At 46.6% G+C, this 17,427-nt stretch overlaps 1 protein-coding gene across 7 annotated transcripts in view; it reads left to right on the top strand.

The window, feature by feature from the left end:
- The window catches only part of TJP3 (tight junction protein 3), a 52,179-nt gene that overhangs the window by 33,372 nt on the left and 1,380 nt on the right, over positions 1-17,427 (top strand). For all 7 annotated transcript variants that reach the window (XM_035118116.2, XM_035118117.2, XM_035118113.2 and 4 more), the window contains exons 14-19: positions 3,383-3,579; positions 4,816-4,911; positions 6,180-6,250; positions 7,439-7,750; positions 15,792-16,049; positions 17,161-17,216. In XM_035118116.2, coding sequence (XP_034974007.2) covers positions 3,383-3,579; positions 4,816-4,911; positions 6,180-6,250; positions 7,439-7,750; positions 15,792-16,049; positions 17,161-17,216 — 990 coding nt within the window. The remainder of the gene's footprint in view (positions 1-3,382; positions 3,580-4,815; positions 4,912-6,179; positions 6,251-7,438; positions 7,751-15,791; positions 16,050-17,160; positions 17,217-17,427) is intronic.

Raw genomic sequence — 17,427 nt, 5'->3', positions numbered from 1 at the left:
CCCTAAACAGGGCTGCCTTGAGATGCCTTCTAAAGGTCTGGTAGTTGTTGTTCTCTTTGACCTCTAGTGGGAGGGCATTCCACAGGGTGGGAGCCACTACCGAGAAGGCCCTCTGCCTGGTTCCCTGTAACTTGGCTTCTCGTAGTGAGGGAACCGCCAGAAGGCCCTCGGAGCTGGACCTCAGTGTCCGGGCAGAACGATGGGGGTGGAGACGCTCCTTCAGGTATACCGGACCGAGGCCGTTTAGGGCTTTAAAGGTCAACACCAACACTTTGAATTGTGCTCGGAAACGTACTGGGAGCCAATGTAGATCTCTCAGGACCGGTGTTATGTGGTCTCGGCGGCCGCTCCCAGTCACCAGTCTAGCTGCCGCATTCTGGATTAGTTGTAGTTTCCGGGTCACCTTCAAAGGTAGCCCCACGTAGAGCGCATTGCAGTAGTCCAAGCGGGAGATAACTAGAGCATGCACCACTCTGGAGAGACAGTCAGTGGGCAGGTAGGGACTCAGCCTGCGTACCAGATGGAGCTGATAAACAGCTGCCTTGGACACCGAGTTGACCTGTGCCTCCATGGACAGCTGTGAGTCTAAAATGACTCCCAGGCTGCGCACCTGGTCTTTCAGGGGCACAGTTACCCCATTCAGGACCAGGGAGTCCTCCACACCCGCCCGCCTCCTGTCCCCCACAAACAGTACTTCTGTCTTGTCAGGATTCAATCTCAATCTGTTAGCCGCCATCCATCCTCCAACCGCCTCCAAGCACTCACACAGGACCTTCACCGCCTTCACTGGTTCTGATTTAAAAGAGAGGTAGAGCTGGGTATCATCAGCATACTGATGGACACCCAGCCCAAACCTCCTGATGATCTCTCCCAGCGGCTGCATATAGATGTTAAAAAGCATGGGGGAGAGGACAGAACCCTGAGGCACCCCACAAGTGAGAGCCCAGGGGTCTGAACACTCATCCCCCACCACCACTTTCTGAACACGGCCCAGGAGGAAGGCGCGGAACCACTGCATAACAGTGCCCCCAGGGCCCTTTAGGGCTTTAAAGGTCAGCACCAACACTTTGAATTATGCTCAGAAAGCATCACACCGCAGTGAATAAATGGGGCAACGTGCGGGCAGCCCGACATAAATGCACCACAAATGCGCGAATGTTGCGTCAATGCCCATACGCTGAAAGCACTCAGCTGCCACTTATTTTTTTGAATTTTTATATTTAAGTTGTTTTATTAGTTTTACATAGAGATTATACACAACAATCACAACAGTTCCAAAGTAAGAGACCCAAAAGGAACCCCCCCCCAAAAAAAGAGGTTCTCTTGAACCTTCAAACCTCCTTCCTTCCCTCCACGGGTTCAATTTCCAAATTTTATTCCCGCATCTTATACCGTAATCTATCCATAGTATCCAAAGTTCATGTTACTTTACAAGCGTCCTTGAATTCTTGCCAATGACTTCAGTTGTTTACAGTGGTCTCTAAAATAGGTTAAAAAGTTATTCCAGTCCTTCACAAATATTTGGTCTTCCTGGTTTCTTATCTTTCTTGTCAGTCTTGCCATTGAGAAGACAGAAGTACTGTTCGTGGGGGACAGGAGGCGGGCAGGTGTGGAGGATTCCCTGGTCCTGAATGGGGTAACTGTGCTCTTGAAGGACCAGGTGCACAGCCTGGTAGTCATTTTGGACTCACAGCTGTCCATGGAGGCGCAGGTCAATTCTGTGTCCAGGGCAGCTGTCTTATCAGCTCCATCTGGTACGCAGGATGAGACCCTACCTGCCTGCGACTGTCTCGCCAGAGTGCTGCATGCTCTAGTTATCTCTCGCTTGGACTACTGCAATGCGCTCTACGTGGGGCTACCTTTGAAGGTGACCCGGAAACTACAACTAACCCAGAATGCGACAGCTAGACTGGTGACTGGGAGCGGCCGCCAAAACCATATAACACCAGTCCTGAAAGACCTACATTGACTCCCAGTACGTTTCCGAGCACAATTCAAAGTGTTGGTGCTGACCTTTAAAGCCCTAAACGGCCTCGGTCCAGTACCTGAAGGAGCGTCTCCTCCCCCATCGTTCTGCCCGGACACTGAGGTCCAGCACCGAGGGCCTTCTGGCGGTTCCCTCGCTACGAGAAGCCAAGTTACAGGGAACCAGGCAGAGGGCCTTCTCGGTGGTGGCACCCACCCTGTGGAATGCCCTCCCACCAGAGGTCAAAGAGAACAACAACTACCAGACCTTTAGAAGGCATCTCAAGGCAGCCCTGTTTAGGGAAGCTTTTAATGTTTGATGGATTTCTGTATTTTTATATTTTGTTGGAAGCCGCCCAGAGTGGCTGGGGGAACCCGGCCAGATGGGCGGGGTATAAATAATAAATTATTATTATTATTATTATTATTATTATTATTATTATTATTATCTGGGCATATTCCATCAGCTTGGTCTGGCACTCGTCTCTAGTCGGTACTTTTTCTTCTTTCCATCTCTGGGCTAAGAATATCCTTGCTGCTGTCGTTGCCTACAGAAACAGTCTTTTATTTTCTTTTGGTAGTTCCGCACCTATGATTCCTAACGAAAAAGGCTCTCGGGTTTTTTTTTTTTTGACAAAGGTTATCTTAAACATTTTTTTCAATTCATTATATATCATTTCCCAAAATGCTTTTACCACCCCACATGACCACCACATATGATAAAAAGGACCTTCTTTTACATTTCCAGCACAAATTTGAACTGGTTCTATACATTTTTGTTTGTTAAAGGGGCCGGTTCCCAGAGCGGTTTAACAAATCGATCCCTCTTCCCAGGGAAACTCTGGGAACTGTTGCGATCAAGTTTTCTCTGGACGAGAAAGCTAAACTATGGCTAGCTGGCGAGAAATCGCAGCAGAAACATTTCCAGCGCGGTGTGTGTGTTCGTGTATGACATTTTACACAGTTCAAGGAAGTTCCGGTTCCATCAACAAGGGAAAAGCTATACATTGCCCACCCAAAAATGAAATCAAATATAAAATGATTCGGTTTTCAGAGAGTGGAATTGCTGCTTCCTACTGGGCACACGAAAGATGCAGCGACAAAACTGCTAGCGCATTTGCAAACCTATGCAGGGCTTGGCCAGTGTGGCGAGGAGAGCCAGTGTGGTATGGTGGTTAAAGGTGTTAGACTCGTAATCTGGTGAACCGGGTTCGATTCCCTGCTCCTCCACATGCAGCTGCTGGGTGACCTTGGGCTAGTCACACTTCTTTGAAGTCTCTCAGCCTCACTCACCTCACAGAGTGTTTGTTGTGGGGAAGGAAGGGAAAGGAGAATGTTAGCCGCTTTGAGACTCCTTCGGGTAGTGATAAAGCGGGATATCAAATCCAAACTCTTCTTCTTCTCGTTTGCACCCCAGGGCGGAGCAGATCGCCAGCCTGGAGTCCGTCCTCAAGGCCACGTCGGGGGCCGCCTCTTCGGGGCCGCGGGCCGAGTTCTGGAAACTGCGGGGACTGCGGGGAGCTAAGAGGAACCTGAGAAAGAGTCGCGAGGACCTGTCCGCCCTCACCAAGCAGGGGCATTACCCGCCCTACGAGAGGGTCATTCTGAAGGAAGGTAGGGGCAGCTTGCCTTGATTCTGGGGACTCCAGTGGCAGATTTACGTATAAGTTAAACAAGCTATAGCTTAAAGGTAAAGGGACCCCTGACCATTAGGTCCGGTCGCGGACGACTCTGGGGTTGTGGCACTCATCTCGCTCTATAGGCCGAGGGAGCCGGCGTACAGCTTCCGGGTCATGTGGCCAGCATGACAAAGCCGCTTTTGGCGAACCAGAGCAGCGCATGGAAACACCGTTTACCTTCCCGCCAGAGCGGTACCTATTTATCTACTTTGATGTGCTTTCGAACTGCTAGGTTGGCAGGAGCAGGGAACGAGCAACGGGAGCTCACCCTGTCACGGGGATTCGAACTGCTGACCTTCTGATCGGCAAGCTCTAGGCTCTGTGGTTTAACCCACAGCGCCACCCACGTCCCAGCTATAGCTTAGGGCTCCACAATTATTATTATTATTATTATTATTATTATTATTATTATTATTATTATTATAACGTAACAATGTCAATAATACTATATTTGGGTATGTTCAGTGTTTTTCGGGGACGATGACGCAGGGGTACGCGTACCCCTAAACATTCTGTGAATGTTTGTACTTTTGTTCATTTACTGCAGGCATCCCCAAACTTCGGCCCTCCAGATGTTTTGGACGACAATTCCCATCTTCCCCGACCACTGGTCCTGTTAAGTAGGGATCATGGGAGTTGTAGGCCAAAACATCTGGAGGGCCGCAGTTTGGGGATGCCTGATTTACTGTATAGTGGACCCTCGAGTACCGTAACTTCCGGTACTGGGTTGTGAACGCGGCAAACCCAGAAGTGTATTCTTCCGGGTTTCGCCCCGCGCACATGCGCAAACACGCTCTATCGCACCACACACGTGCACAGAAGCATCGCCTCTGCTTGCGGATTTTTCGGGGTACGTACGGTGATTCCAGAGGGTCTACTGTATTTATTTCCCCCGATTTGAACTATAAAACGGTGATTTTCTTGAGTCAAAATGAGAGTAACGTTATGCACGAGGCTTAGCCATTGGCCTTTGAGAACCTGGCGCCTTCCAGATCTTTTGGACTACAATTCCCATGCTGGCTGGCGGTTGATGATGGGAGTTGTAGTCCAAAAAATGCACAGAGCGTCGCCTGGGAAACGTCGCCCTGATCTCCTCCGAGACGGAGGGAGATATAGATGCAATAAATGAGGAAGACCCCCCCCTGACTTTCCATATCCTCCTCCCTGGCAGCAACCTTTAAGCGCCCAATCGTGATCCTGGGACCCATCGCCGACATCGCCATGCAGAAACTCAGCACTGAATTGCCAGATCAGTTTGAGATTGCAGGTGAGCCTTTTTCCCCGAATCCCGTGGGGCTGGGGGGAGCAGGGAGGGCAAACTGGTGGGTCTCCATATGTCGTCCGACTCACTGTGCTTTGACTGACTCTTGTGCGGTCAAAGATGGAAAAACTTGTTGTTGTTTTTTTTAATTATTTATTTGATTTCCCAGATTAAAATTTTACATTCCCATAACAACATGTAAGGTATTGACATCGCCCAAAAGAGAGGGTGGTAGTGGTTTGACACAGGTTTGCATAAAATTTGAACAGGCTAATTTATATTGTTGTGGGTTTGGGGGTCAGTCTGGATGATCCCCTGAGTCCCTTCCAGTTTGATAGGTAAGTAGGTAGGTAGAGCAGTGTTTCCCAACCTTGTGCCTCCAGATGTTTTGAGACTACAATTCCCATCATCCCTAGCTAGCAAGACCAGTGGTCAGGAATGATGGGAATTGTAGTCCGAAAACAGCTGGAGGCACAAGGTTGGGAAACACTGAGGTAGAGATATAGAGATAAATGTATTTGATTTTCCAGATTAAAATTTTACATTCACATAACAACATAAAATATAAAAACAAGATTCCAAAGAATCTCCTGGACTTCCCTTTGTGGGTCTTGTTTTTAGTCCTTTCCTTCTGCATCTTTTATAACAATCCAAATTTTTACATCTCCATTACGTCCAAAGTCCATTGTTACACTACAAGTGTTATTCCAATCCTACTAACGATTGTTTACAATGGTTTTTAAGATAAGTTATGAATTTCCCCCATTCCTTGTTAAAGCTCTGGTCTTCAAGATTTCTGATTCTTCCGGTCATTTCTGCCATTTCGGCATAAATCAGGCATCCCCAACCTTCGGTCCTACAGATGTTTCGGACTACAGTTCCCATCTTCCCCGACCACTGGTCCTGCTAGCTAGGGATCATGGGAGTTGTAGTCCCAAAACAGCTGGAGGGCCGCAGGTTGGGGATGCCTGGCATAAATCCATCAACTTCACCTGCCATTCTTCTCTGGCTTGGACTTTTATCTTCTTTCCATCTCCATCAAACCTAAATCTGGCCCTCATTTAATGGTAGTTAATATTTGTCAGGAAAACACCCAACTTTCCAGTCATCTGTCTAAACAAGAATATTTCAGGAGGCTCAGAAAATACTGCAGTGAAACCACCTGCCCGATGTCAAGAGGCAGGGAGTTCCATAGAGGAACTGCTCACAAATAGGGGAAGCAGTTCCTAAAGAACAATATCCATCTCTCTCTCTCTTTCCCTCCCCATTTTTAGAGAGCGTGGCGAGAGAAGGAAGCTCGTCGAAGGTTATCAAGTTGGACTCCGTGTGGCATATTGCAAAACAGGTTGGAGGAGTGGGGCGGGGGGAACGTCGTGAAACGGGGCTCCAGCGGGGTGGGAAGCAGGTGCTCCCTCGCTCTGTAGCCCTTCCCTTCAAAATAAGATGCTAGTCCTCATGGTTCTGAAGGGAGAGATGATTTAAACAGGAAGCTGCCTTCTGCCAGGTCAAAGCATTGCTTCCTCCAGCTTAGCATTGTCCACACTGACTGGCATCAGCTTTCTAGGGAACTTCCCCATCTGTAGTCAGAGACGCTGCAAGGGGGCTAATTGAGCTTCTCTTGAACCATGCAATGTCTTGCCTATTAAATCAGATTTAAACACCACACATTATAAATACAGGGTTCCCTTCAGATACCTTCTAAAAGTCAGGTAGTTGTTTATCTCCTTGGCATCTGATGGGGGAGCGTTCCACAGGGCGGGTGCCACCACCGAGAAGGCCCTCTGCCTGGTTCCCTGTAACCGCGCTTCTTGCAGGAAGGGAACCGCCAGAAGGCTCTTGGAGGTGGACCTCAGTGTCCGGGCAGAGCGATGGGGGTGGAGACGCTCCTTCAGGGGTAAAGGGCCGGCGAGGGCTTTCAAGGTCAGCACCAACCCTTTGAATTGAGCTCGGAAACATCCTGGGAGCCAATGTAGGTCTTTCAGGACCAGTCTTATATGGTCTTGGCAGCCACTCCCAGTCACCAGCCTAGCTGCCGCATTCTGGATTAGTTGCAGTTTTCGGGTCACCTTCAAAGGGAGCCCCACATAGAGCGCCTGGCAGTAGTCCAAGCAGGAGATAACTAGAGCATGCACCACTCTGGTGAGATGGTCTGCGAGCAGGGAGGGTCTCAGCCTGCATACCAGATGGAGCTTGGTAGACAGCTGCCCTGGTCACAGAATTGACCTGCGCCCCCATGGACAGCTGTGAGTCCAAAAGGACTGTGAGTCCCATATGGTCTCGGCGGCCGCTCCCAGTCCCCAATCGAGCTGCCGCATTCTGGATTAGTTGCAGTTTTTGGGTCACCTTCAAAGGTAGCCCCACGTAGAGCGCATGGCCGTAGTCCAAGTGGGAGATAACCAGAGCATGCGCCGCTCTGGAGAGACAGTCTGCGGGCAGGGAGGGTCTCTGATGGAGCTGATAGATAGCCGCCCTGGATACACGATTGACACGTGCCTCCACGGACGGCCTCGTTTGTTGCTTTCCCGTCTCTCAGGATAAACACGCCCTTTTGGACATCACCCCGGCTGCCGTGGAGAGGCTCAACTACGTCCAGTACTTCCCCATCGTGGTCTTCTGCGAGCCGGACAGCCGGCAGGGCGTCAAAGCCATGCGCCAGTGGCTGGCCCCGGAATCCAAGAAGAGCTCGCGGCGCCTCTACGCCCAGGCTGGCAAGATGCGGAGGGACTGGAGCCACCTCTTCACAGCCACCATAAGCCTGGCCGGTGGCTCCAACAGCTGGTACCAGAGCCTCAAGGACATCATCCGGGTGCAGCAAGCCCGACCCGTATGGACGACAGAGGAGCAGGTGGGTTCCATCTGGGCATGCGGCGGGGGTATCAGAACCTGGATCTCACATCTTACGCCGCGGTTGTGGCACGCTGGTGTTTTCTTTTTTTTTATGAAATAATTTTCATTTGATTTTTAAAAAATATAAACTTCTAGCAAAATCAGTTTAAAAGCCATATAATGAGATTGCTCTGAATCTCAAGTCTTCCCTCCCCCCCCCCCGTCCTAATGTCGATATTTACAACTGCATATCAATCCATTACCCATAGTTTTTATTGGTCCAAATTGTCCATAGTCTTTGCTACCTTGCAAGTGAGATTAAACCCTGCTAGTGTTTGCATCTGCTTACAATGAACTCCTTAATAAATTATAATTTTTTCGCATTCTTTTTAAAAGTCCTGAGTATAATTTTGCGGCTGTTTACGCGTACATGAAAAGTCCTTTCTGGTCCTTTGGAATCTCAGTACGTACCTATAATTCCTAATTAAAAAGCTTCTGTTTTTTTTAAACAAAAGTTGTTATTTTTTTCATTTCATTATATATCATCTCCCAGATTTTTTTTATTACCTTACACGTCCACCACACGTGATAAAAGATACCTTCTTTTTCTTTACATTTCCGGCAGGTATTTGTACTTCTTCTATGCATTTTTGCTAACTTACTAGCAATCAAATAGCAATCAAATAATCAAATGTGGCCATTTAAAATACAGTTGTACCTTGGAAGTCGAATGTAATCCGTTCTGGAAGTCCACTCGACTTCCAATAACGTTCAGAAACCCAAGAGCCGCTTCTGATTGGCTGCAGGAAGCTCCTGCAGCCAATCGGAAGTCGCGTCGGACATTTGGCTTCCGAAAATCATTCGAAAAACCGGAACACTCACTTCCGGGTTTCGATCGTTCGGGAGCCAATTTGTTCAGGAGCCAAGGTGTTCGAGAGCCAAGGTACGACTGTATTATCAATTTATCCAAGTACAGTTGCCCAAAATTCTTGCACTCTTAATATGACGCCACCACAGTTTGAGGTAGGATCCAATTTCTGAACATCCCCCCAATTATTTGCCTTCTCTTTCTTCTCCATAATGCATATTTTTAGGAGCCACCTTATTTCTGTGATTTTCCTGTTTTGTTTTGTTTTTAACTTAAACACAGTGTTTTAATTGTTGCACACTGCTTTGGGGCCAAGGGCGATTAATAACCATCATACTAATTAATAATATTAATTTATTTTTTAGCATTGTGCATCATTAAAGATTGGGCTTCCAATTGTTTGCATTTCTTGAGCTTCTTTTTGTCATCTGGTGTCTCTCTGTAATAATGTTTTCTTCTTCTCTCTTTTTCATTGGACCGATCTTGGGATTGTGTTTTTTAAAAAAAGAATGAGGAAGTTTGTAACCCTTTCCAGGAAACATTTTCACCTTATGGGCAGTAGCTTCCATCTAGCATGAACGCATGCAGAAAATTTCCCGTTTCCTTAGATATTTCTCTTCTCTGCCCTCAATGACCTTACGGATGAAACGGGTTTTGACTGGGTTTTTAACAAAATGTTATAATTGTTTTTTATCGCTGGTGTTTTTCGTTGTGAAATTGCTTCGAGGTATTTTACAAGAAGCACATTTCAAACGGAACAAAATCAGTAAGTGCCTGCCTGCTGATCTGCAACAACTTATACCCAAGTATATAAAGTTGGCATGCATTTTAATAGGTAAATTCTCCTTGTAATGTATATATTTTTTAAAAAATAATTTTTATTAGTTTTACAGTTTACAAAAAGAAAAAATATAAAAAAGATACTTTACATAGACAAATTTTCCACCTTCTTTCCACCCCCCCTCCCATGGGCCCTCCCCTGCCACAGGAGAATCCCATGCAGACGAACAGTTGAAGATGATTCATTTTGTGATTGGATTTATGTCCCCCCCTCCCCCACCCCCCCAGAGCCCCCCCCTGCCACCAGAGAGCTCCAGGGTATCGGGGCAGAAAGCAGGAGGACAACCACCCAACCATCCGTTCTCATACAAAAAAAAAAAATCTATACTAAGAAGAAAAAAAAGGAAAAGAAATCAGAAAAAAAGATAAAAAAAGACAAAAAACAAAAATAAAAATCATCTTTTTCAAATCTAGATTAATAAATCATATTTTGTGGGCTTCCCCTACCTCCCCCCTTTCCCGGTTTTCATCTCTTTACTATCCTCTTTAACAGTTTCCTTATCTATAAAATAATTACTTTTCTTCTTCATAAAATTTTTAAACTTAGCTAATACCATTTTCACTAAATCTCTTAATAGCTATAATTCCTAATCCAATTTTTCTTCCCTTGCCTAATTTTTCCCCCTCAATAGACTTCTTAAGATTATTAAATCACTAGACTTCTTTTGTTTTAACTTTTCCCATAATCAACTCTTGCACTCTAACAAATCCCAATATAACCCTTCTTCCCCAAATTCCGGCTACCTCCCTCCAATCCAGCAAGTTCCATAGTCAACAGTCCTAATTTGATCTTAATAATCCATCCTAATAATTACGCTCCCATTCTTCCTTCATCCCACCCCCTTTTTCCAATGTTTTGCCCTCCAGGCGTCCATAGGGCCCCCCTGAGTTTTCTCCCCTTCTTAAATTGTTCTTGTCTTTCTCCTTGTGGGTAATCTGAAATTCCGCTGGTTCCTGTCGTTCCCTCCTCAAAGGAGGGATACTCCGCTTGTCTTTTTGTAAAACAGTGTCAACTTTTCCTTTGTGGTGAGCTTCATTTTGTATTGTATTGTCACAGTCATCATTATTATTAAATTCACACTCCAAATCAGAATCCACATCATTGTCAAAATCATCCAAGTTGCTATCGCTGTCATTGTCACAATCTTCCCCTTCCATTTCAGTACCTTCATTTGTAATGTATATTTTAAACAGATGATTTTTTTGATGTTTTGAATTTATTTTCTTTAGGTCCGCTTGGTTTTTAACTTCTGGCTTTTAACTGATAATTTTAATGTATCTTCTGTGCAATATGGGCGGCTGCCTAATCGTTCTGGATTTGAACACCTCTTAGGATATCATGACCAAACTTTGCATGACAGTTCCTGAGATCAGGAGCTGCTTTTCACCTATATTTGGATGCCTGGTTTTATCCAGATTTTGCACAATCATTCCTGAGATCAGGGAACTGCTTTTCCTCTATATTTGGATAAAACTGGGGGCTATTTTGAATCAAGATGGTGAACTGAACCTTTCAAAACTGCCCTGATTTTTGTCGGAGAGAAGCAAATAAATTTCCTCCTTCTGAGCTTCTAATTAATGCATGAGTTACTTTAAACTACACGAGGGCAATCGAGACATCACCAGGTGCCGAGTCATATTCTTGTTCTCTCCCAACGTGTTGAGACAAGATCTCATCCCATAAATGGTTGTTTCATGAATAAAGTCTCTGAACTCCAGAAACTGTAAGTGATCAAATAAATCTTGCTGACCCAAGCTGCAAGCACTTCTAACAGGTTATGGGCCCAGGCGTTTATTTGGAACCCCAAACGGATTTCCCCAAAGTTTCCCTTTCAAAAGCCTTCCCATTTCAGCCACACGTCTCCAGCGAGAAACCCAGCAAGAAGGGGAGTGGATTTCAAGAGAAGTGAAGAGAAAGGATGAGTGGATTGGACTGGGAAGAAAGAGCCAGCCACAAGGAGCAAAGGAAGGAATCTACAAAAGCAAAAATCCTAGATGTGCCTCTCCCCAAAGAGTATTGGAAAGCAGAAGGGGAAGGCTTGCATTGCTGAGAACTGGAACTTGCAAAGAGATGAACAATGGCTGGAATGTAGGCAAAGGCAGTCAACCCCAAGTTGAAGGAGCAGATTTTTCAACTGTGGATGTTCGAGATAGAGAATCTCCTAGCCAGCTGCTGATTTTGCGCAATCGGATAACAAAGGGCAGGCAAGCAAAAGGTCTGTCTTTCGGTGGAAGATTAACTGATAATACACACCAGAGGATTGGGAAAGCCTTATTCAATTAGGCTGAAACAGGATGGGGACATGCAAACTCACCTGAGTGCCACCCTATAAATTCTTTGGCGATTGAGAACAGTCGGCGATGATTTTGAGGACAACCGTACGGTGGTTTTCGTGTTGTGCCGTTTACCCCAATCCTTTGTTCCACTGATCAATGTCCTGGAGACCCAACCAGAAGCAGAGTTGACAAGCAGTTGAGTCTTCTCCAAACGGGTTGAAGAGCATCACAGGATAGAGAGAGTTATTGGGAACGCAGCACAGACGCTTGTCAAGGAAAGAGCAAAGAAAGTGTTTTCGTTGTGGGAAAATCGGGCATCTAAGGGAATATTAGAAGTCTGGGGTGCAAACTTTAAAACTACCTGGTACAGTGGTACCTCTACTTACAAATTTAATGCGTTCCGAACGCACATTTGTAAGTCGAAAAAATTTGTAAGTCGAATCCCATAGGAATGCATTGGGAGAAAAAAATCGTAAGTAGAAGCAACCCTATCTAAAAATTCGTAAGTAGAAACATTCGTAAGTAGAGTTATTCGTAAGTAGAGGTACCACTGTATGTGGATCACAGGACAAGTTTGGTGAAAGATTTCTGCATTGCAAGGATTTGGTCTAGATGACCCCCGTGGTCCCTTCCAACTCGACAATTCTGTGATTCTATAATGACATGTCCTTGTTGCACCACCTGATCCAAACTACAAAGACCGGATTTACTTTTCCGATGGGAACAGCGACATTCCTGAACGGAAGGGCTGAGCCTTTCTCAAGTGCATCCAGCGAAGATTATTCCCCAAGTAACACCCTCTAGGAATGACCATCCAAGTAGGACCAGAACCACAGCAAAGCGGTGCTAGTTCGGAGAGTCGCTCCAGAAGGACACCACAGTCGATGGTAGCAAAAGCCGCCGAGAGGGCAGGAACAAATTCACAGCGACATGTTCCCCTTGTCTCTCTCTCAACAGAGCTCATCACACAGGGTGACCAAAGCAGTTTCTGTGCCAAAACCAGGCCAAAACCCCAACTGAAGTGGATCCAGAAAATCAGTTTCTTCCAAAAGCGCCTGGATCTGGTCTGCGACCACTCGCTCCAGAACCTTGCCCAGGAAAGGGAGATTAGCAACTGGCCGGTAGTTTAGGTTTTGTCGAATCCAGGGAAGGTTTATTAAGGAGTGGTTTTGCAGCAGCCTCCTTCAAACAGGCAGAGACCACCCGCTCTCCTGAAGAGGCATTGATCACCTCCCTGGCCCGGCCAGCTGTTCCCTCCCTGCTGGTTTTTATCAGCCAAGAGGGGAAAGGGTCTAGAGCGCAAGTGGTCGCCCTGACCGATCCGAGCACCTTGTCCGCATCCTCGAGCCTTACCAGCCGGACACCCTGTGAGATTCACCTGCTATCACAGCAGAGTCAAGGTCTTGGTGAAGGTGGAATTCACAGATACAAAGCCAGACTTCACAGAGATCTGGCGAGACCTTGGCACCCATTGCAAAGCACAAAAGCACCAGGCCGGATGTTGCTTCCCTTAATAAAACACTAGCGAAGTAACTGGAAAGAAAAAAACCTGGCCTTTTTGTATTATCTCAAAGAGGATCTCTGGTTTGAAAGAGCCAAACGACCCTGATCTAGTCTGTGACCTTTGCAAAAAGCACCTGTGGTCCTGAGCAAGCTTGCCAGAGCTTGGAAAGACAAAACCAGCAGTGTCTTAACTTGTGGAAGCGTTTTCTCAAAGCAAAGGCAATCCCCGTTTGTACTCCCAAGCTTCAAGATGACAGGCGGACCTACCTGTTCATTTACGGCGATATAGTGGCCTGCTAGGACCAAAATGAAGAAAGTAGCTAAGTTCTCCAACAATTCAAAGACCTTGCCAACACCACAAGACCTTGTGTCTTGGGACACAAATTGAGTGTGAAGACTGACATTTTCCTTCTTAGCCAGTTGCAGAAAACTGCAAAATTGCTTGCTTTTTTGGGTTGTTTTTTTTGGGGAATGTTGGAAGCCAAGGTTTCTGAGATGCTCTTGGAGGTCAAGTTTTGGGGGGAAAACGTTCCATGGGGTCACGAAGAGTCGGACACGACTAGATGACTAAACAACAACTTTGGCTCTTCTGTGCCTTTACCCAGCAAGAAACAATACAGAAAGGCAATTGGCATTCTGTTGGGGGCCTGTTGGCGTCCTATGCAAAAAGGTTGAGTTCCCTACTAGAGCTGATTTGAAGTGCTGTCCAGCGACTCACGCACACCTAAAAGGTACTATGTCTCTTAAACTTCATCTTCTAGCTGACAAGCCAGCTCTGGTTTGGTTACGTTGATGTCCAATGGGCAAGAGTTTGGTCAAGGCACGATCAGCTGGCCATACAAGAAGCAATCCCCCGTTTCTCTGTCTTCTGCAAATGCTGAATGCCTTATTGCCATCTCAGCCTGCCGAGAAGCACGATGGCTTATTCAACCACTGCGTGGTCTTGGAAACTTCTCCTACCTGGGCAGTTATCTTTCCACAAGGGCTGACATTGATGCCGAAATCCAGCATCGCCTGAGCTCTGCGAGTGGGGCTTTCTCCCGATTGAAGTGCAGAGGGTTTGAGGACCGGGACATTTGCAGGGAAACCAAAATGCTTGTTTGCAAAGCTATTGCACTACGAACCTTACTATATGCTTGTGAAACATGGACCACTTATAAACACCATCTCCAACTCCTTGAACGATTCCATCAACGGTGCCTCCGAAAAATATTACACATCACTTGGGAAGATAGGCGAACTAATATCAGTGTACTGGAAGAAGCAAAGATCACCAGTGTTGAAGCAATGATTCTTCAACTTCAACTTGGTTGGACTGGTCATGTTGTGCGGATGCCTGATTCTCGTCTTCCAAAGCAACTACTCTATTCCAAACTTAAAAATGGAAAGTGTAATGCTGGTGGTCAACAAAAGAGGTTTAAAGACTGTCTCAAGGCAAATCTAAGAAAAAGTAGTATAAACACAGACAACTGGGAAACACTCCAGTTGGAGAACAGCCTTTAACAAATGTGTTGTGGGCTTTGAAGACGCTCAAACTCAGGACGCAAGGGAGAAACGTGCTAAGAGGAAGACATGCTTGGCAAATCCACACCGTGATCAACTCCTGCCTGGATACCTATGTCCCCACTGTGGAAGGACGTGTAGATCCAGAATTGGTCTCCAAAGTCACTTCTGGAGTCACTGTTAAGACCATGTTTATAGAAGACAGTCTTACTCGGCTACGAGTGATTGCCATAGCCAAAGACAATAAGGTCTTGGAAACAGCAGCAGCTAAGCTCTCCGAGGACCATGGAGGCTGTCACAGCCTGAGAAGATAAACCCAAAGACTAAACACATTGGCGTAAAGTTATCTCCTTCTCAAGGACGTGCAACAAGATGGCATCGTTGGCCGGCGGTCTGAGCTGTCCGCAATTTGCCACTGCAAGTTGCCATCCTGTCTCTTCCTCACCCGAGAATGCAAATGTATTTGAGAAGGCAGGTGGTATTGCAAAAAAGCAAAATACCTTTCCTTCTTCTGGACTTCTGGCTAATGCATGTGTTGCTTGGAACCCTGCAAAGGTGCTGTTTTGTTTATAAATCGAGCCGGCACTAGTTCCGTAGCCTCTCTGCCTAGGCTAAATCCTGTCACAGGGGCACAGAGCCATTTAGTTGTTCTCTCCCAACATGTTGAGAGGCAAGACCTTTCGTCTCTGCTCATCCTATAAATAGTTCCCGCCGAGAGGAATCTGTTCCTGCGTAAATAAAGTCTCTCTGAACTCCAGAAACTGTAAGTGATCGTTTTGGCCTAATTCACCCGAAATGCGAGCTCCCCTAACGCTTTTAAAACCCCGCTTTAGAAACTGCCCTGATTTTAACAACTGACTTCGAAGCTGCCCTGCATTTATTAAGTGCTATGGTTTTTTAAAAATGCACCGACTTGGGGGTGGGCTATTAGAATTCCAGAGCGACACACCGTGTGCACCGAGTAAATTTATATTTTGTGTGAACCGCTTTGAGGGTTTTTTTTAAAAAATCCTTAAGTGATACGCAGGTTATGTTAAAATAAACTCACCCACCTCCCTTTTCCACCCAGGTGGATGTTCCAGCCGAGGAAGGCTTGGACCTGTTGAACCAGCCCTCGCCCACCAGCCCGGGCTACCTGACCTGCGACAGCCGGGCCAACAGCGACTACGATGAGACGGACGCAGAAGGGGAAGCTTACACTGACCAAGAGCTCGAGGAATCCTATCAGGAGCCGGCCCTGGCTCGCTCCTCGGAACCCACCGAGCAAAACACGGAGCAGGACCTCAGCGAGCGAGTAGCGGCCGCTTTGGCTTACCCCGTTAAGCAGGTAAGGAGCCCCAAAAGAGTTCCTTTTAAAAAATAATAATTTATATTCATTTTATAAGGAAAGAAACACACAAACATACAAAAATGAAAAAAACAACAACACAAAAATACTTCTTGCACTCTCATAACTTCTTCTTTTATATGCCTGTTGTCTTTGTCCATGGAGTTTTCTTGGCAGGGATACTGGAGTGGCTTGCCAATTCCTTCTCCAGGTGGATCACGTTTGGTCAAAACATAACTTCTCCAAGTTATTTAAGCCCCTTCGCCACAACAAGGCAGTGATCCATGAAGGACCCATGGACTGCAAGAAGATCAAACCTATCAATTCTGAAGGAAATCAGCCCTGAGTGCTCACTGGAAGGACAGATCGTGAAGCTGAGGCTCCAATACTTTGCTGAGGCTCCAAGACTTTGGCCACCTCATGAGAAGAGAAGACTCCCTGGAAAAGACCCTGATGTTGGGAAAGATGGAGGGCACTAGGAGAAGGGGACAACAGAGGACAACATGGTTGGACAGTGTTCTCGAAGCTACGAACATGAGTCTGACCAAACTGCGGGAGGCAGTGCAAGACAGGAGTGCCTGGCGTGCTCTGGTCCATGGGGTCACGAAGAGTCTGACACGACTAAACGACTAAACAACAACAACAACAAATGCCAAAAACCTATAATTACTTCCCTAGACAATATTAAATATTACAATATTTTTTTCAAATATAATTTGAATTTTTTCCAATCTTTCTCCACCGTCTCTTCTCCCTGGTCACGGAGTCTCCCAGTCAGCTCGGCAAGTTCCATGAAGTCCATCATATTCATTTGCCATTCATCTTATCGTTGGTCTATCTTGACTCTTCCCATTCTTAGCAAGTAGTAACCTCGCAGCAGTTGTGGCATACAGAAAGAATGTAATATCCCTTTTGAATTAAGAGTATCCCAAACTTGGGTCCCTGGTTGTTGTCGGACTACAACTCCCATCATGCCTGGCGAGCAGGACCGGCGTTCAGGGATGGTGGGAGTTGTCGTCCCAGCAAAACAGCTGGAGACCCAGCTTTGGGAAACCACCCATTTTAAGACCTGTGGTTCTCACCTGCCGGTTCCTCTCTCTTCCCTCCCCAGCACGGCGGCGACCAGCAGCAACCTCAAGGCCAATGGAGGGAAGAATATGGAATCAGGTAGCATCTCCCAAACTCGCCTTTTGCATTCTGGGGTACCGGGAAAGAAGCAGAGTGACCACCAGGGTGGGGGAGGGCTGATTCGATCCCCCAGTACAATCCTATGCACTGGCTGCAGTTGTAAACGATTGCTCAGGTTACTAGTCCACATTGTCAGTTGTCTGCAGCCCTCTGACCAGGGCCGGATTTAGGTCTGATGAGGCCCTAAGCT

This window comes from Zootoca vivipara, chromosome 6 (genome assembly GCF_963506605.1).
Source record: "Zootoca vivipara chromosome 6, rZooViv1.1, whole genome shotgun sequence".
Lineage (NCBI taxonomy): Eukaryota > Metazoa > Chordata > Lepidosauria > Squamata > Lacertidae > Zootoca > Zootoca vivipara.
Note: the sequence above shows the minus strand (reverse complement) of the source record. Positions and strands in the feature narration are given on the sequence as shown.